At 37.9% G+C, this 21,439-nt stretch overlaps 1 protein-coding gene across 2 annotated transcripts; it reads right to left on the minus strand.

Moving 5' to 3' along the window:
- Nucleotides 1-13,990: 13,990 nt before the first annotated feature.
- On the minus strand, nucleotides 13,991-20,288 carry LOC110599988 (pre-mRNA-splicing factor SPF27 homolog). 2 transcript variants are annotated; one of them, XM_021736643.2, is made up of 7 exons: nucleotides 19,949-20,288; nucleotides 19,659-19,837; nucleotides 19,189-19,272; nucleotides 15,893-15,962; nucleotides 15,668-15,801; nucleotides 15,527-15,585; nucleotides 13,991-14,302 (listed from the first exon to the last, which is right to left on the minus strand). In XM_021736643.2, exons 1-6 carry the CDS (start codon nucleotides 20,189-20,191, stop codon nucleotides 15,528-15,530), a joined length of 768 nt encoding a protein of 255 aa, XP_021592335.1. In that variant the 5' UTR covers nucleotides 20,192-20,288; the 3' UTR covers nucleotides 13,991-14,302; nucleotide 15,527. The 2 variants fall into 2 exon arrangements, with proteins under 2 accessions (XP_021592335.1, XP_021592334.1); XM_021736642.2 differs by having other exon boundaries at nucleotides 14,137-14,616.
- Between the last annotated feature and the right edge of the window lie 1,151 nt (nucleotides 20,289-21,439).

Genomic DNA, 21,439 nt, shown 5'->3' on the forward strand with positions numbered 1-21,439 from the left:
TTGTATAACTCCTGATATGGGAAAATTAGACTAAGATCTACTACAGACAACATAGCTGCTTTTTTTTAGAATAAGACTAAATTTATATCATTTAATTCTTAAAGGAACCATCAATCATTTAATAATTCCAAACAGACTGAAATAATATCCATACCCACAATACTCTAAAAGTGCTGGTAGAATACAAGACTAAGATTGTTTGAGCTCAAAGCCTTATTTGGATAAATAGAAAATATATTAGCAAGAATAACTTTAGTAAAGACTAATAATAATAAGTTGTTATAATTATCACTCGCCATAAAGCTTAACACAATCAAACACAGTGGTATGATCCATCTCTGAAATTTCAATAAAATTATGGAAATAATTCATAAAAAGAGCCTCCAACATATCACCTCATTCTTTCTATGCACATGTGCATCTTTCAACATTACAATCTAATTACGTTTCGTTTAGCACTCACTTATGAAAATACCTAAAGTTTGAATCATCCTCTTTAACCAAAATTGCTTGGTCCATTGCTTTAATATAAACTCATCATCCACCAAAACCTTCTCATATTCAGCTTATTGGAAATTAAATTTTGCTAAAGATACATGTTCAATTATATATCTAAGCACAGTTATTCAAACTTCACTGTAATACCCGGCTAGACTCCGGTATCGGAATTCCTACCGTCCGGTGGAATCTCGGATGTCGGAAGCCTCTAGTAGGGTAGAATCATGTTTTTATAAAATGTTTTAAGGTATTTCATGGTTTTAAGTAAAATGGAAATGAGTTTTTGCATAAAAGCAACCTTGAAGGAAAACTCAGGTTCGGCCGCCGAATCTCAAGTTCGGCCGCCGAACATGCATGCCTTCGGGAGCGCCTTTAGGCCCCCGAAAGCATAAGTGAGGAAAGTCCAGGTTCGGCCGCCGAACCTCAAGTTCGGCCGCCGAACATGGCATGCATGCGGAGGCACGTTCGGCCCCCGAACGTGGCCTGGCCAGCCACTATAAAAGGGTCCCTTAGCCGAAAACGGGCGAGTTTTTTTCTCCCCGTTGTCGGCCAAGGTGAGTCCTCCGCCACCCCTCACCGATCTGGAGTCTTTTCCTTCAGATCTTTCAAGTTTTTCACTAGTTTTCATCTTGTTTTGAAGATTTCCGAGTTTTGAGCAAGTTTTGGAGCTTTGAGGTTCAAAAACTCAAATCTCTTCCAACTCCAAGTTAGATCGCCTCCACCCTCGATCTTCAAGAGGTAAGAGTCGATCTCTAGCTTACATTATGTTTTAAGCAAGTTTTATACAAGTTCATGGGGTAGAAAATGCATGTGTAGCTTATGTTGAGCTTATGGGTTTTTGATGTGATTTTGTACAATGTGAGTTGCTTGTGTGTTGTAGTTGGGGCTTTGATGGTTTGATGCCCCTAGGAGCTTGTATGTTTGCTTGTGTATGATTGAGGAGTGTTGTAGAAAAGGTTTATGCATGTTTGGATGAGATAGGAGGCATAAATGCATAGGGGAGCTGAGTTTCTGCCATTCTGGGAGAAACCAGGTTCGGCAGCCGAAGGAACTTTCGGCCGCCGAACATGCTTGTGGAGGCAGCCTTCGACTGCCGAAGCTTGCCCCCAAAAGGAGACTTTCGTCTCTGTCTAGGACTTTCGGCCGCCGAAAGTGCCGCCGAACATGCATGAGTTTCGCCTCTGTCTGGGAGTTTCGGCCGCCGAAGGTGCCGCCGAACCTGCCTGACTTTCGGCTCTGAAGGGACTTTCGGCCGCCGAACCTGCCGCCGAAAGTGCCCTGTCCAGCCCTTTCTTGCATGTTTTTCTATGATTATTCCATGATGTTTTAGGGGGGTTTTGGGGAATAGTTTAGAGTTATGTTCATGTATGTTTGGTCCCTCATTTGAGTCCGCCTGTGTAGGTTCGGACCTGAGGAACCGAGGACCCCAGCAGTGAGTCTGTTGCCCCAGTGTCAGGTCAGAGCTATCCAGAGGTGAGTGGAATAAACCTTATGCTTTTAAATAAATAAATCAGTTTTAGCATGATTCACGCATCATGATTGCCATGAGACATAATAGGGTGTTTGCATTAGACTCACGAATATGTTGCATTGCATATTTTAAATGTTGATGTGGATGAATGTTGGATGATCCATAGCCCTCGATCTATGATATGACGATGTGATATGTACGGTACGGAATGTAAGACGAGTGGGACCCATTCTATGTTCGCTGGCACTATGTAAGGGAAAGACCAGGACCCATTCTACGTTCTGGCACAGTTGGACACTGTTATGTTATGATATGTAAGGGAAAGACCAGGACCCATTCTACGTTCTGGCACAGTTGGACCATGTAGAGGGCTATTGGTGACAAGTTCATCCTTGATGTGATTAGCTGTGATGTGATGCATTCCATGATCCATATGATTTAAATGTTTTTATTATTCTGCTCACTGGGCTCCAGTAGCTCACCCCTCTCCCAATTTTTCCCCAGGATTGCAGGTACAGGGTAGACCAAGAGGTTTACAAGAATAATGAAGTCACGTGTATGTAATAGTTAGTGTGGACATGATAAATGTATTAATTTTATATAAAAGTATAGTTTCAGTCTTGTAATGATATTGAGGATTAGATATTGTGCTTGACATTGTGTATGAAGTATCCCTTTTATTACATGATCAAAAATGTTTTATTATGTTCATGAAAGCCAACTCATCTTATGATGTATCGCCCATTGGGGCATTGATGAGATCCCACAGAGGGATCATGTTTATGATCATGACTATGTGCAGTGCATGTTCAGGTTGAGTTGGATGTATGAAAGAAAAGTTTTAAATTCTTATATATTTTCTTGATCATGTATGGGATTAAACAGGTTTCCAGGATGTATGTTTGGCTTGCTGCGGGTCCCGGTGGCCTTAAGTCGACCCGGATCCTAGCGCCGGTAGCGGTCCGATTTTTTTTCGGGTCGTTACAGAATGGTATCAGAGCCCTAGGTTCATAGGATCGGACCTAGAGTGTCGGGCTCATAGATGTTCTAGAAGGTCAAGCACAATAGGAAGATCATGTCCACTAGGATAGGATGTGGAGTCCTGTCTTGTATGATGATGTGAAATGCCATGATTATATACATGTGCATTGATGCTATGATATGAATAATATGTTTATGTGATGAGGGTTCATGTGTGCCCACATGAACCATATGATGCTGATGTTTGTGTGATGTGTACTGTTTTTCAGAAAACAGGATGAGAGGAACCCGTCGATCTGCAAGATTGACTGGAGTACCACTTGAGGATGAGGGCACGAGCGCCCGTCCTCCTACATTGCCTAGGGCAATGTCTTGTAGAGTAAACAGAGAAAGAGTGTCAAGGGACCCTAGAAGGTCTTTTGATGCTAGCAGAAGGGGGACAGATAGAGGAGGAAGTTCTTCAGATGTGAGGGAGGTTATGGAAGAGGATCAGAGGAGGGATGGGAACCTGGATGTGAGCATGGAGGAAGAGGGGACAGGGGAGTCTCAAGGAGGCGTTCAGGCCTCGGGGTATGGTTTTCCACCCCATTATCCACCCTTCCCACAGGGTTCAGGGTATCCGATGGGAGGCACATCGGATTACTCCAGCTTTAACCCCTACCCTACCTACATGCCTTATCCACCTTTCTATCCACCTTATACACAGTACCCAGCTTATCCACCCTCACCCTTCTATCCAAACTCGGCAAACCCCACCTCGGGGAATGCTGCACCCCCACCTCCTCCACCTACAGAACCAGCAGCCCCAGTTACTCAACCTCCTAGACCTAGCTCAGCCGATGGGAGCAAAGTAAAGATGACAGATTACCTTAAGCTGGATGCTCCCAAATACAAGTCAGGGGATGACCCCTTTGAGTATCTGAGAGTAGTAAAGACAATAACTGATGAGCTAGGGGCGAATGATAGCAGGGCCATTCAGATGGCAGGGTTCACTTTAAAGTGCAAGAAGGCACGGGAATGGTTCAAGTGTTATGTGGACCCGAGACTAGACGGTATGACATGGGAGGAATTTGCGAATGAGTTCGCTGGATGGGCTTTTCCAGACAGTTCCAGAGAACTGAAAATGATTGAGTTTGAGCAACTGAGACAGACAGAGCACATGAGCGTAGAGGAGTTCACAGATAAATTCTTGGAGCTATTGCCTTTTTCAGGGCAAGCTCTAGATTCAGATACGAAGAAAGCCAAGAGATATGTTATGAAGCTGCATTCTAGGTACTCCTCATTGATTCAGTCAGTTGAGAGGGAAAGTTTCCACACTGTGGTGGATATGGCTCGAAGAATGGAGGCGAGTGCTATAGTTGAGGGGTCAGTGAAGCAGTCAGTGACCCAGTCTTCAAGGGTTAAGACCCCAGGCAGAGGAGGGCCAGGTCTCTCTTCTCAGAGCTCAAGTAAGAAGAGGTGGGATAACACCACCAAAAAGCCGAAGAAGAATAAGTTTTGGAATAAGTTGAAATCCAGTCTGGGTTTTGGCGGTGGCTCGAGCTCAGGCTCAGATGGTACAGAATGCCAGAGATGTGGAAGGCCGCACAGGGGAGTGTGTCGATCTGGGACTAATACATGTTTCAGATGTGGACAGGAGGGACACATGGCTCGGGAGTGTCCTAGAGCACCTTTTATGGGCCAGCCCCAGCAGACAGCTTCTGGTAGTGTGGCACAGCCAGCAGCTCCAACCACAACTCAGGGCAGTGGCAGAGGTAGAGGGAGAGGGGCAGCCTCTTCTTCTGGTTCCCGAGGTGAAGGTCCATCAGCTCCAGCCAGGATCTTCACCATGACTCAGCAGGAGGCTAACACATCCAACACCGTGGTGTCAGGTAATCTCGTCATTGGGTGTTCTGATGTGTATGCTTTAATGGACCCGGGTGCATCCCATTCTTTTATTGCTCCGAGAGCCGTTGAGAGGTTGGGTCTGATAGTCTCTGGGTTAGAGTGTCCCCTATGGGTCAGTGGACCCAAGTGTGACCCGTCGGTGGCAGAGTCAGTCTGCCAGCACAGTCCAGTTTTTGTTGAGGGAAGATGCCTTTCCGCTGACCTTGTGGTTCTAGATTTGACAGACTTTGACGTCATTCTAGGGATGGATTGGCTATCTACCCATGGTGCTACCTTGGACTGCAGGGACAAGGTAGTCAGGTTCAGAGATCAGAACGGGTCAGAGGTCGTCTTCAGAGGAGACAAGAGGGGCACACCTAGAGGTCTGATATCAGCTCTTCAGGCTCGTAGGTTGCTTAGGAAGGGATGTCAGGGGTATTTGGCTCATGTGAGAGAGCTAGACAGTCAGGTCAGGGAGCCAGCCTCGGTGCCAGTTGTCAGAGAGTTTCAGGATGTCTTTCCAGACGAGCTTCCAGGTTTACCACCTGCTAGGGAGATAGAGTTCGAGATAGAGTTGGTGCCTGAAACTAGACCGATCTCTATCCCTCCCTACAGGATGGCCCCAGCCGAGTTGAAGGAGTTGAAAGAACAGTTGCAGGAGCTGGTAGAAAAGGGCTTCATCCGACAGAGTACCTCACCTTGGGGTGCTCCGGTCTTGTTTGTGAGAAAGAAGGATGGATCCCTCAGACTTTGTATCGACTACAGGCAGTTGAACAAAGTCACTACCAAAAATAGGTACCCTCTGCCAAGGATCGATGATCTATTCGACCAGCTAGCAGGAGCGGGTTGTTTCTCCAAAATAGATCTAAGATCGGGGTACCATCAGCTAAGGATAAGGGATGAAGATGTGCCAAAGACAGCTTTCAGGACCAGATATGGGCATTTTGAGTTCCTTGTGATGCCGTTTGGGTTAACCAATGCCCCTGCAGCATTCATGGATCTCATGAACAGAGTATTTAGTCAATACCTGGATCACTTCGTTATTGTCTTCATAGATGATATCTTAGTGTATTCCAGGAACGCAGAGGAGCATGCCCATCATCTGAGGTTGGTTCTGCAGACTTTAAGGGAACATGGCTTGTATGCCAAGTTCTCTAAGTGTGAGTTCTGGTTGAGGAGCATTTCGTTCTTGGGGCATGTGGTGTCAGAAAATGGTATAGAGGTAGACCCCAAGAAGACAGAAACTGTGGCTAACTGGCCTAGACCCACTTCAGTGAAAGAGATTAGAAGTTTCTTGGGTTTGGCAGGTTACTACAGGAGGTTCGTTCAGGACTTCTCAAAGATTGCAGCTCCTCTGACCAAACTAACCAGGAAGAATCAGAAGTTTGTGTGGACCGACCAGTGCGAAGAGAGTTTTGAAGAGCTTAAGAAGAGGTTGACTTCAGCACCAGTGTTAGCTCTGCCATCTAGTGATGAGGACTTTACAGTCTTTTGTGATGCGTCCCGTGTGGGACTGGGTTGTGTACTAATGCAGAATGAGAGGGTGATTGCTTATGCTTCTAGGCAGCTGAAGAAGCATGAGTTGAATTACCCCACACATGACCTGGAGATGGCAGCAATAATCTTTGCACTCAAGATGTGGAGACACTACCTCTATGGGGTAAAATGTGAGATCTTCACAGATCATAAAAGCCTGCAGTACATCCTGAGTCAAAGAGATTTGAATTTGAGACAGAGAAGATGGGTGGAGCTGCTGAGTGACTATGATTGCAAGATTCAGTACCATCCGGGTAAGGCAAATGTTGTGGCAGACGCCTTAAGGCGGAAATCACTCGGCAGTTTATCCCACATATCGGCAGAGAGGAGGCCAGTGGTGAAGGAGTTCTACAAGCTTATTGAGGAAGGTCTACAGATGGAGTTGTCTGGTACAGGTGCCTTGGTGGCCCAGATGAGAGTGGCACCCATGTTTCTGGAGCAGGTGGCTCAGAAACAGCATGAGGACCCGGAGTTAGTGAAGATTGCCAGGACTGTTCAGTCAGGCAATGATGGTGAGTTCAGATTCGACAGCAAGGGGATCCTCTGCTATGGGAGCAGACTATGTGTACCAGATGACATAGGGCTGAAAGGAGACATTATGAGAGAGGCTCATAATGCAAGATACAGCATTCACCCCGGAGCCACCAAGATGTATCAAGATCTAAAGAAGGTTTATTGGTGGCCAGCTATGAAGAAAGAAGTGGCACAGTTTGTGTCAGCCTGCGAAGTGTGTCAGAGGGTGAAGCTGGAACATCAGAAGCCGGCTGGAATGCTTAACCCGCTACCTATTCCAGAATGGAAATGGGAAAATATAGCTATGGACTTCGTAGTGGGGTTACCGGCAGCGTCCAACAGAGTGGACTCCATATGGGTGATTGTGGACAGGCTCACTAAATCTGCTCACTTCATCCCTGTCAGGAGTGGCTATTCTGTGGACAAGTTGGCGCAGGTGTATGTCGATGAGATCGTCAAACTGCATGGGGTTCCTGTTTCGATAGTGTCAGATAGAGGGCCCCAGTTCACCTCCAGATTTTGGCGGAGTCTGCAGAACGCCATGGGTACTAGGTTGGATTTCAGTACTGCTTTCCATCCACAGACGGACGGACAGTCAGAAAGGACCATCCAGACCATAGAGGATATGCTCAGGATGTGTGTGCTGGACTTTGGCGGTTCTTGGAGGCAGCATCTACCTTTGGTGGAGTTTGCCTACAATAACAGCCATCATGCTAGCATCGGGATGGCTCCATATGAAGCTTTGTATGGGAGGAAGTGCAGATCACCTGTTTGCTGGGAAGAAGTGGGAGAAAAGGCCTTGGCAAGGCCTGAGCTAGTTGAGATTACCAGCAGAGTAGTACCCATAATCAGAGAAAGAATCAAGACTGCTGCAAGTAGACAGAAGAGTTATGCAAACATCCGCAGAAGGCAGGTCGAGTTTCAGGAGGGGGATCTGGTATTACTCAAGGTGTCTCCTATGAAGGGAGTGGTTCGCTTCGGGAAGAAAGGTAAACTAGCCCCACGATACATCGGACCCTTTGAAATCTTGCAAAAGATTGGGAATGTGTCGTACAAGCTGGATTTACCTGCTTCAATGGAAAGAATCCATCTGGTTTTCCATGTTTCAATGTTGAGGAAGTTTGTGTCAGATCCGAGCAAGGTTCTTAGTGAGTCTGATGTGGAGGTCCAAGAGGATCTCACTTATGTTGAACAGCCAGTACGGATCTTAGACACCCAGATCAGAAAGCTAAGAAACAAGGAAATCCCGATGGTGAAAGTCCTGTGGAACCACCACAATTTGGAAGAGTGCACTTGGGAGACACGGGAGTCTATGCTCCAGCAGTACCCTCATCTCTTTTAAGGTTAGATCTCTATGTGTTTATGTGCTATGTATGTATGTATGTTATGTTTCATGCCATGCTATGTGCTAGTTGAGGTACATTCGGGGACGAATGTTCTTAAGGGGGGGAGAATGTAATACCCGGCTAGACTCCGGTATCGGAATTCCTACCGTCCGGTGGAATCTCGGATGTCGGAAGCCTCTAGTAGGGTAGAATCATGTTTTTATAAAATGTTTTAAGGTATTTCATGGTTTTAAGTAAAATGGAAATGAGTTTTTGCATAAAAGCAACCTTGAAGGAAAACTCAGGTTCGGCCGCCGAATCTCAAGTTCGGCCGCCGAACATGCATGTCTTCGGGAGCGCCTTTAGGCCCCCGAAAGCATAAGTGAGGAAAGTCCAGGTTCGGCCACCGAACCTCAAGTTCGGCCGCCGAACATGGCATGCATGCGGAGGCACGTTCGGCCCCCGAACATGGCCTGGCCAGCCACTATAAAAAGGTCCCTTAGCCGAAAACGGGCGAGTTTTTTTCTCCCCGTTGTCGGCCAAGGTGAGTCCTCCGCCACCCCTTACCGATCTTGAGTCTTTTCCTTCAGATCTTTCAAGTTTTTCACTAGTTTTCATCTTGTTTTGAAGATTTCCGAGTTTTGAGCAAGTTTTGGAGCTTTGAGGTTCAAAAACTCAAATCTCTTCCAACTCCAAGTTAGATCGCCTCCACCCTCGATCTTCAAGAGGTAAGAGTCGATCTCTAGCTTACATTATGTTTTAAGCAAGTTTTATACAAGTTCATGGGGTAGAAAATGCATGTGTAGCTTATGTTGAGCTTATGGGTTTTTGATGTGATTTTGAACAATATGAGTTGCTTGTGTGTTGTAGTTGGGGCTTTGATGGTTTGATGCCCCTAGGAACTTGTATGTTTGCTTGTGTATGATTGAGGAGTGTTGTAGAAAATGTTTATGCATGTTTGGATGAGATAGGAGGCATAAATGCATAGGGGAGCTGAGTTTCTGCCATTCTGGGAGAAACCAGGTTCGGCAGCCGAAGGAACTTTCGGCCGCCGAACATGCTTGTGGAGGCAGCCTTCGACTGCCGAAGCTTGCCCCCGAAAGGAGACTTTCGTCTCTGTCTGGGACTTTCGGCCGCCGAAAGTGCCGCCGAACATGCATGAGTTTCGCCTCTGTCTGGGAGTTTCGGCCGCCGAAGGTGCCGCCGAACCTGCCTGACTTTCGGCTCTGGAGGGACTTTCGGCCGCCGAACCTGCCGCCGAAAGTGCCCTGTCCAGCCCTTTCTTGCATGTTTTTCTATGATTATTCCATGATGTTTTAGGGGGTTTTTGGGGAATAGTTTAGAGTTATGTTCATGTATGTTTGGTCCCTCATTTGAGTCCGCCTGTGTAGGTTCGGATCCGAGGAACCGAGGACCCCAGCAGTGAGTCTGTTGCCCCAGTGTCTGGTCAGAGCTATCCAGAGGTGAGTGGAATAAACCTTATGCTTTTAAATAAATAAATCAGTTTTAGCATGATTCATGCATCATGATTGCCATGAGACATAATAGGGTGTTTGCATTAGACTCATGAATATGTTGCATTGCATATTTTAAATGTTGATGTGGATGAATGTTGGATGATCCATAGCCCTCGATCTATGATATGACGATGTGATATGTACGGTACGGAATGTAAGACCAGTGGGACCCATTCTACGTTCGCTGGCACTATGTAAGGGAAAGACCATGACCCATTCTACGTTCTGGCACAGTTGGACACTGTTATGTTACGATATGTAAGGGAAAGACCAGGACCCATTCTACGTTCTGGCACAGTTGGACACTGTTATGTTATGATATGTAAGGGAAAGACCAGGACCCATTCTACGTTCTGGCACAGTTGGACCATGTAGAGGGCTATTGGTGACAAGTTCATCCTTGATGTGATTAGCTGTGATGTGATGCATTCCATGATCCATATGATTTAAATGTTTTTATTATTCTGCTCACTGGGCTCTAGTAGCTCACCCCTCTCCCAATTTTTCCCCAGGATTGCAGGTACAGGGTAGACCAGGAGGTTTACAAGAATAATGAAGTCACGTGTATGTAATAGTTAGTGTGGACATGATAAATGTATTAATGTTATGTAAAAGTATAGTTTCAGTCTTGTAATGATATTGAGGATTAGATATTGTACTTGACATTGTGTATGAAGTATCCCTTTTATTACATGATCAAAAATGTTTTATTATGTTCATGAAAGCCAACTCATCTTATGATGTATCGCCTATTGGGGCATTGATGAGATCCCACAGAGGGATCATGTTTATGATCATGACTATGTGCAGTGCATGTTCAGGTTGAGTTGGATGTATGAAAGAAAAGTTTTAAATTCTTATGTATTTTCTTGATCATGTATGGGATTAAACAGGTTTCCAGGATGTATGTTTGCCTTGCTGCGGGTCCCGGTGGCCTTAAGTCGACCCGGATCCTAGCGCCGGTAGCGGTCCGATTTTTTTTCGGGTCGTTACATTCACAATGACAAGTCTTTCTCTTACAATCACCAAAGAACCCTCCACCCTTACAGCATAACTTAGCAATACAATCTAAAAGTTTAGATAGTAAAGATGAGAAGGAGAAGAAGACCAGTTATTCTCCATAATGATTCCACAATCCATATTGCTTAGCCTTATATTTTCAAATTTCAAACTTGGCTTATTATGATACATGCCACATGGTGAAACTAAACCAAGATAGGAGAGTAATATAACGTATTTATGGCTTTTAGATTTAAAATTTGATCTTCCTTAAACACAAGCATGCATGAAGATGTAGTTAAAGCCCTCCAAGCATTCTTGCATCCATTACTTCGTTGCTCAACCATGCTCTTAATTAAATGAATATCCAACCAAACTTAAATCTATTAAACTGCAAACATGAACCGTGTTCCTAAATTGTAAGACAAGCCACTCAAGTGCATATGGCTTATGTTTCTCACGGTAACATATGATATGATTAAAGTCACCCGCCACATTCCATGATAGGTTCACTGCCCTACATAACAAGTTTCCATAATTTCCTTCGTCGATGTCTCTCAAGAAAGCCATAGAAACCTAAGAATCACCATCACCTAGCCAGAGTTATTTTCACAAGCCAAAACAAAGCCACACCACCACTGTGACTAACACTACTCGTACCAAATCTCCCTTCAAAACAAATTTGTTACCTGATAGCATCTATTCTACTACAATCAATTTAGTTTGAATAAAAAGAACCAAACTGAGCTTGTAAGTAGACATGAGGCCTTTAAGAATACGAATTGTCCATGGTTACCCTAAACCATGATAGTTTCACACTAAAAATTAGCTTTTGGCGGCCTAACCAGCATATCTCACTAATGGTACAAAATCATCAATAATCAAACTCTAATACAGCCCTCACTATAAATTTTCAACCATATAACAATCCTCCCTATGTTTAAGATTTAATCAAATTTATAATTATGGTGATTATATTACATATTTTTCTATGTTAAATTAATTTTCCTAATAGCTGGAAGAACAAATTTCACTAAAAAGGCAAATTAACTTTAGAAGCACACATTTCTATGCTAGGATTTATTAGGTTTAAAAGGCAACCCAACTTTTAAAAAACAACCTAATAAATTTCACAAAAATATCAAATATTGGTATTTTGGTGGCCTTAAATATAAATCTAGATAAATAATTGGACTCTGAGCCTCCGTTTATTTCATGAAAAAATATTTAAATATTTTTATATTTTTCATAATTTTTTTTATGTTTGATATATTAAAAAAATATTTTTTATTGATTAATTTTTTTAAGAGCTCTAAATATTAAAAAAATTTAAAATATTTTTTTGAAATATATTTTCTGTAAAACAAATATAGCGTTAAATTTAGTAATCCTAAATATATTATGTATAATTAAACTATGACATTTATACATAGCTAGCCATGGACTAATTTCAGTAGGAATTTATAATTTACCCCTTTACTTTGAATTGGGTAGAAAATGAACTTATTTGGTGAAAACTGGTCCAAATTATTAGCCGAATTCTTTTTCTAGAAAATTTAGTAGTTTTTTAAGGCCTATTTATATGAAAAATCCAAAATTTTTCTCTTTTTATAATTTAGTCTAAAACTTTAAAAGTTAGTAAAATTATCCAAAATTATAAATTTTATTATAATTATATCCAACTTAAAATTTGAATTGAGAAAAGTGTATTTTACTTATATGGAAATATGACGTATATTATTTTATTATACTCATATATCATGTAGATAAATGCTGTTAATATAAAAAATTTAAAATTTTTTATTATTTTGTAATTTAATCTAAATGTTTAAAAATTAGTGTAATTCAACTCAAAATTTTTAAATTTATTTTTTTTATCCCAATCTTGATCGTTGTAAAAAACTACAACTTTAACGTTTTTCTATTTGCCACTAGTTTCAATAGAAATTGTAACATGTCTCATATTATTGATTTCTTACTTTTTAAATATCTTGTCAAGTGTATATCATAATAAATTTCACTATATTTATAATAAGAAACTATATCAATATAATAAAAAAAGAGAAATTATACTCTTATTATAAGTCAATATTTGATGGCACAAGCATAAACCTTACATTAAGAGTAAACATGATTTAAATTTCAAAAAATTAAGAGAACAATAACTAAAAATTAATAAAAAAAGTCATGTTATGATTTTTTAAAAAATATATATATAATAATAGAGTTTTAAAAATTTAATAGTGAAAGAATAAATTTAGAGATTTTAAATTGAATTACATCAACTTTTAAATTTTAAATTAATTTATAAAATAATAAAAATATTTAAATTTTTTATATCAATATCATTTATCTATTTCACCTATAAATATAATAAAATAATCAACATTGTGTTGGCACATCGATAAGACTCTCTCCCCAACTCAATCTTTAATCTTGAATATAATTACAACAAAAATAATTTTAATAACATTCAAAAATTTAAATTAAATTACAAAATAACAAATAATTTTAAATTATTCATATAAATAGACCTTTCTTCAGTAAAAGTTAAGTATATCATAATTTTATCGGTCAAGAAACAAGTATAGAAAATAAAAACTTTTGTTTAAAGTTAATTTGAGCAAAGTATAATTATATTTCAGCTAATAACTCATCTATTTTCATTTTGAATAATCAAAAGAATCTTTTGCAATGCTGTTCTTTTAAGAAATTATTATCTTTGTGTCTCACAAAAAGAGTTTACATCACTAACCATCAATTAAATTATTAAATATTTGAAATAAGATTTTTTTATAAATTTATTTAAAATAAATTAAAATATATTAAATACCTACATATATAAAAATTTATGATAATTAAATATGCAAATTAGTTACATCCCATATCTATAAAAATCTGGTAACTTCTTGATATTTTTACCCTAAATTTCGTTAATTATATCTTAAATTTTCATAAAACAAACAATAAGTAAAACAATTTTCAACAAATTGTCAATGCAAGAATTTGTTTGTATTTAATTATAATTTCATGAGTTCAGATATTCAATAGACTTTAATTAATCTTAAATAATATATGGAATATAATTGTGTATCTAGCCGCCCAGTAGAGAACCATTAAAAAAGAAAAAGAAAAAAAAAATAAAAAAAAAAAAAGCCTTCCCACTAAGCATTCATACCCGATCCTCCTTTCAAATCATTTGTGATAGTAGCTTCTATTAAGGATGAATCAAGGAAAAAGAAGACAATTCTAATACACACTACATAGATTCTGAGATGCATACATCAATACAAAAAAATTGAGTACATCCAATTGCACTAGTTATGAAGATGAGGCGTAAAACAAAATTCATCATCCTTAGGCATTTACTGACAAAGATTTGGCATCGCTAGATTTTAGTGAAAAATATTGCCCTAATCAAGCATCAATTCTGAAAATCAATCCACATACACTTAACCTGAATAGATTAACATGGAGATTTGAGTTCAAATTCTCTTTCAGATCTACAATACAACACTGCTTCAGCATACTCATTCCTATTGTCCATGGGGAAATTCATGCAATTTTTTTTTTCAAGCATATGATGTCACATCTCCCTGCATCACAATTTCATTGTTAGAAAGAGGTATATGAAAAAAGTTTTGAACCAAATCTAAATCCAAAGTTTATAATTTTGCGAAGAGCAGGAAGAGCCAGATCTAATTGGAACTCTTCACTCCATGATCCACAGGAAGAACATGCATCAAGTACAACAAGGATTCTTAAGCCAGAAGAGGCATTAATCTTAATTGTACAACCAGGGGCTCACAAAGAACAGTGTCTACAGTGCATGAGCCAGCAACTTTGAGTACCGACAAGCATCTTTGCCTTCAGGAATGGAATTCAACTTTTCCAAAACAGTTTATGCAGTCTGCGACACAACCAGTAATGAAATATCACAAATTATAAACTTTGGAGATGTTAGGTTTTAGCTGTTGGATGCAGTTGTTAGATATCCAAGATCAATGTGTAATAGACAACTTATATGAGGTCTATCAGCTCCATTTCGAATCAACTATACAACTAGGGCTGTTTCCCATCAACTAATAGCTCTTTTAACTTTATTTTTTATTTAGACCATATTATCCTTTTTAAAATTTACTAATTATAATTTTTCAATTAAATTTTTACATCAACAAAATATTAAAAATCATAAGACATAATAGGTAAATTAAAAATACTACAAATAATAATTAAACTAGTTATAATATTCATTATTAGATGATAAAAATCATGTACATGCATGAAAAATAATTATATTTTAAAAATTTGTTTTTAATTATAATATATGTTGTACAATAAATTAATATCTTTATATTTATTTTATTAATAAAAAAATTAATGTATGCTCTTATTAGTCGTTTTACATGCAATATTAACACTTGGACATAATTTACCAAATATCTAGAATATATCCGCTAAAATTAGTAATTAGCTATCGGTCAACACTTATGAGCTATCAGCAACAGCTAAACCAAATAGGCCCTTCGAATATTGCTCCAAGCCATGACAATTTTTATGTAATTACTTAAACCACAATAATCATTGGGTGGGGGGGGGGGGGTATAGTTTAGATAGACAAGTCATAACTAAAAAGATTTCTTTTCATAATCCCTAATTATCTATCAATAAAGTACTGCAAATGATGAACTGTAAATATTTTTCCATATTAAACAAGAAAGTGATGGAAAATGAATAAATAAAGATACTTCAAAGGAGACCTCTACAATTTTAAATTACAACTACGAAACATTATCAAGTTAATCACCATAGAACCATACCTCATTGAGCTGAATGTAATAAAGAACCATTCTCTATGTTAGCTTCCAAGTTCCAGCCTCTGAATAGATTGAAACTAGTTAACATTTTTGCTACTAAATCGTATGTTACAGATAACCAACCAAATACAGAAAGTAGGCAACCTCTCAGCAGCTTCTTTCTTCAATTCCTCTATCTGCATTTCTATTTTAGTACATGCAGCTTGGATTTCTATATTTTTGAGACAAAGCTCCTTCCATTGCATAGATAAAGCATTCAGCTCATATGCAGTATTTTGCTGGTTATTCAAATAAAGGAAACTAATTATGAGGCAATGAGTAGAATACTAAAGACACATTATGAGAAGGAAAGCAACAAGTTTGCATCACCTGATGATATTTCCTTTCCCGATTCACAGCTTCAATTTTTTCATTTTGTTCCTGAGCTAACTTCTGCATTCTGAAAATAATAAAAAACAATAAAAGCAATATTAACTTAAACTTCAAACACATGTGGTTTTACAGTCGGAGAAATAACCTGAAGTGCATCTACATGGTTGAAGATAACACTATAGCAAGATTATAAGAAAACTGTGCAACATCAAGAAGCTTAACCCAATCCTTTTGGTTAGCACTCACAAAGTGCCTAAAATAGAGCTCCAACACAGCATTCATCCGTTCAGTCTGACCATCCATCTACGGGTGAAAGGAGGTTGAAAAGACAAGTCCTCACATAACCCTCCACATCATCCTCCATCCCTGGCCACTAACAGGATCTTTCAAGCAAAGCAAAATCCTTGCATACCAGGATGACCAGGCCATAAAAAGTCATGGCACTCCTTCATCAACTCCCTCCGAAGTACAAGAGCTCTCACAATACTCTCATTAGTATTTACAAGTGGTGAGAGTCCTTTATTTATAGGCCAATCACCTCCTTAATGTGTAGACAGAAAATGAAGCTTCTTGGAGAAGCTAAATGCCAGATATTTCCTTAGAAAAATTCTGCAGTGATAGCCCGAAAAAGGCTTAATGATCACCGTGCTGAGTGTGAGTGGAGTTCTATCTTTAAAGAAGTTAATCTCAATTTGAAATACAAGTATGGACAGTCCAATACTGTGGTTGACACGTTACGCAGAGCTCTCTTCTTTTATCAGTTATGACCATTTAAGTCCCATGTTTTGAGGAATTAAAGAATCAATACATTTTTTTATCCTTATTTTAGCAATAAACTATTTGCAATATTCATCTCATGCTAGAAATTTACCAAATAGATTGGGTGATGATTAATTATTCAAAAGTAACCAATTACGCATTCCAAAAGATTCTTGAAGGGAACAAAGTGTTAGAGAACTTGATGGAAATGGCTTGGGAGTTCATTTTGGTAGAGATGAGGCTTTGCCAATCGTGGTTGATCATTGCTACAGGCTAAAAATGCACCAAGATGTACTGAAATTGGTGAACAGGTGCCCAGCTTGTTTACTTGGCAAGGGCAATCCTCAAAATACAGGTTGATATACTCCTTTACCTAGATTTTATGCACTATTGATTTACTTAATTATGGATTTTCTTTAGAAATTTCCAAAAAAAAAGCAATGGGATTAGATGCTTTTTGGCTGTGGACCATTTTTTAAAAATGGCACACTTTATTACATGTCCTAAAAAATCGATGCAACACATATTGTTAAGATATTCTTTTGTGAGGTGGCATGCTACAATAGTAGTGTGCAGACAGTTGGCTTGATTTCAAATCCAAATTGTATTGAACCAAACCAACTAAATAATTGAAATGCAAAAATATACACACTAAACCAAACAAAGGTACAAACTGAACCAATTAATTCAGTTCGGTTTTTATTTTGAGCCTATTTGGCATGCTCTAGGTGGATCTCTCCAAAATACATAATGCACCATATCCTCAATGAAGAAAAAAAGAGTCGGATGAAGGATCTAGTTGTGAGATAAATAAGCCAACAAATACTCCCTCTCAGTTCACTCCTTTTGGTTCAAACTCAAAACAAACAATTCAAAATCAAGAAGAATGGACAATTGAGCATTTTTTTACCAGAAACGACCCAAATCATCACAGTTATCAAAGGCGCACCAGGTGAGGGACCCATCACCTGGGACACCCAAAGGCACGCAACCTACAGGAGGCGCGCCTTAGAGAAACCAGCCACAAATGCCTGATTTTCTTTTTCTTTTTCTTACCCACTTGAAGACACTAACCACGGGAAGAAGAGGTTGGAGAAAGCAAACAGCAGAGAGAGCGAAAGAGAAGAGGAAGAAGAGGAAGCAGAAGAGCTCTGCAAAGGAAATATGGGACAAAATTGAAATATTATAGAGCTAGCCATTCACAAACAAATGGTCAAACAGTACTCATGCATCAAAGTTTTGGTAACCCCTTAAGATGTTTTATTGGGAAAAAATATAAAGATTTCAAATTTAGTCAAAACCAGGCTGACTCCGCCTAAAACAATTTTTCTCGATCGAATTACAAAGAAGACAAATTTGAGGCTGCGTATGAATTGAAACCCTCAATGTGTGCTTGACTAGGTGGCCTTACCACAAGAAGCTAGAGTGAGTGATGAAGCAAAATAATTTGCTTACCACATTTGGAATAACCATAAAGAGTAGCAACATACTTAAGAGCTAGCAATGGTAGTTGCTTGTTTTCTTCAAATCAACAGCATCGTACGCAGGAATTAGCATAGGGTTGTCAAGTCCTTGTGCACTTGAGGCAAGAAATATTTACAAAATTACTTATTAAAAGCTCAAGTCACAGAGGTTCAGACCTTTTAAGGTTTGAAGAAAATCAGCTTGACTGCCGAATTGATCGAGTTGCCAACTGATTTGCAAATTAGTATATTATTTAATGTTTGATAATTGTAAGCTATATCCCTTGACAGATTTGGCAGTATTGCTTCTACCATTGAAACTCAAGTCCGAAAACAAGGTGAAAGATTGAAAATTAGATATCAATGAAGTTGATACAGACCTGATACCGTATAAAAGATTCTTGGAGAAGTAGCTCGGTAGAACAGCAATTGAAAGCACTCGAATTACTGAAGAGAAGCCAAACAAGTTGATCCAATTATAGAGCATCTCCAAGCTTACTTGTTGATGCCAAGTTTTTCTCTAACCCAGATAGATTGATGGAGGCACATCTTAAGTCTTTAATTCAGTTTTGAATTTTACTTAGTTTTCTTTTCCTTTTTCTTTTCTTCATTTAGCATTCTTGTTCATCTTTATTAATGAGGATTTGTTTTCAATCTTTGAATAGGATTCATCTTACATAGTATAAATAAAGTTGTTGATAACACCATTTTTTTTCAGAATGTTATCAAGAGGTTTATTTGTAAACCTAATTATATTGCCTTTGTTCTAACAATCAGCCTATCTTAGCCCTAACTGTTAAGATCTACTTATTTTAAAACTCTCCGCTACATCACTTGCCTCCCCCAGTGTGAATTATTATTTGTTGACAGAGGTGTAAGGTTATTTTCGTTAGCATCTTCATTGGCTGAAATCTAAGACGCAAGTCATATTGCCAAATAAATGCCGACTTCTTTAACTACTAAATGTCAATGGCCAGTCAAAATAAAAAAAAAAAAAAAAAAAAAAGAGGCCTACACTTCATAATTTATTTTCAAACCTCCAAGCTTCACATGAACACTTTCAGACCGTACCTGGATAACATTACTTCTAATTGACGGTTGTGTTGTATCCAGACATTTGGACCATATTTTGATATTAGGTCTAAATTTTCCAGCCTGCAAAATGATCCACTTGATTCATCAGAAATGCAAGGATATTGATACATCAATTGTATGCATTATGCAAGTATCTGCAGGGACCTATTGGTGGTTAGAAATATGTGTGAACTGCGTCATACAAGTAATGATATTGTCTTGTTTCCAAAAATCAAGTAGTGATATTATCTAGATAAAAAATAATATAATATTTAGGAAAATAAGAATATAAAAGCCTAACTAAAAATTTTTTCATTCTTGGAGTGTTCATCTCTATGCAATCACAGAACAAATTGCACTAAGAACGATTAACTGAGTCTTAAATATGTCCACTTCCAATCTTCCTCTGTTAATTGCCTAAAATTTCCCAGTGCTCAACAGAAACCAACACCAACATAATTATGCACCTGATCACTTGATGCTGTAGCAAACGCTGTGCTCTCTGTAGTGCTTGCTTCCAAGCAGCTTCATCATTCATCTTATTAGCCATAGGCAAATCCAAGTGAGCATATCGTGAAAAATCAAGTGTAACTGGAGGCCTTCCAGCTCTCACACGTTCATATTCTTTAGCAAGCATTGGATAATTCTGAAATTAAAAAAATTCCACAATATTGGATAAACATCGCATCTAAAACCCTAGAACTAAGTAACAAAAATAAATAAAATAAAATAAAATCCAAGAATCGTCAAGGAAAACCTCGAAATTGAACTTTGGGGGAGAAGGCAAGTCTTTCAAAAAATCGGCAGGTTTCTTCGAACTCCTACGCATCTCTTCTTCAACAAGGCGATCAACCTCTGCCTTGACGGAGGGATCTCCATAATCATCATCGATGTAGGGTAATGCGTCCACGATTTCTGAATTGGATGAGCTCGACCAAGGGCGAGAGGCCTCCGGTGGTGCGTCCAGCATAAGGATTTCGCCGTTGCCGGTAGCCGCCATTGGTGGTTACTCTTGATGGAGTGGCACAGAGCGCTAACAGGTTTACGCTCCGTTTCTGACAGCCGAAACGTTTTAGTTTTTACAATATTGTTGGTCATTGAGGTCTTTCAAATGTTTTAAAATATTTAAAAATTTTCAGTTTTTATTAATCTGATTTTTAATTTTTATTTAAAAAAAATAAATATATAGTTTTTTAAAAAAAACAAAGAAAATATTTTTAAGTATTTTAAATAATTAAATTTATTTCAGTAATTTTTACTTTACTTCCTTTATATGTAGTTGGACGAAATAAACTATAATTATAATAATAATAATAATAATTAAAACACGTAAAATTATACATTTATTTTATTTTAATTAAATAACAATTATGATCTTAAACTAATTAGTATTTTTTACAATAGGTAAATAAATTATTTTCATAATGATAATTTGAATGTTTAGTTTTAAGAAAAACACTTCTTGGTATTGTTTTTATAGTTTCTTTCCTTTTTTTATTTTTGGCATTCTGTGCATCTTTCTATGAGTATAGAGGAATAATTGTGCTATACACTTTTTAATTTTATATTTTAATTATAATTATTTTTTATATTTTAATTTCATTCACTTTTAAATAATATTAAATTCTTTTATTAATATAATTGTTATTCAGAATTTTTCATTAACATTTTATTTGCTTATATGATAATAATTTAGTAACTCTATATGGTAATGGTTAATTTATCTATTTGCGAACTCACGTATCTAAAATACTTTTTAAAATTAAATATTTATATCAAAATTTAGATCAAATTTTGATATAAATATTTAATATAATAATTTTTAAATTTTTAATATTTAAAGAGTTTTACATGTCAGAAAAAATTTTATTCATTTCGGTTCGATTTGGTTTTTAATTTCTAAAATTTCGGTTATTTTGGTTTGATTTGATTTTGATCAGAAAAATTAAAAAAATCGAACCGAACCGATTAGTCATAATAATATATTATTTTTAATAATATAGAGAGATTAAATCATATTAAGGTTAAAATATTTCAATTAAATTTTAAAATATTAAAAATAAAGTATAAAAAATAAAAAAATTTATTAAAAATTCAAACCGAATTGAATCGAATCGAATCAGACCGATTCAGTTCGATTCGATTTTTGATCAAAATCAGTTTGATTTTTATAAATACTAAAATTTTAATTTTCAGTTTATTCAATTCGATTTGATTTTAAATCGAATCGACCGAATGTTCACCCTTA

Source organism: Manihot esculenta, chromosome 14 (assembly GCF_001659605.2).
Source record: "Manihot esculenta cultivar AM560-2 chromosome 14, M.esculenta_v8, whole genome shotgun sequence".
In the NCBI taxonomy this organism is placed as follows: Eukaryota; Viridiplantae; Streptophyta; class Magnoliopsida; order Malpighiales; family Euphorbiaceae; genus Manihot; species Manihot esculenta.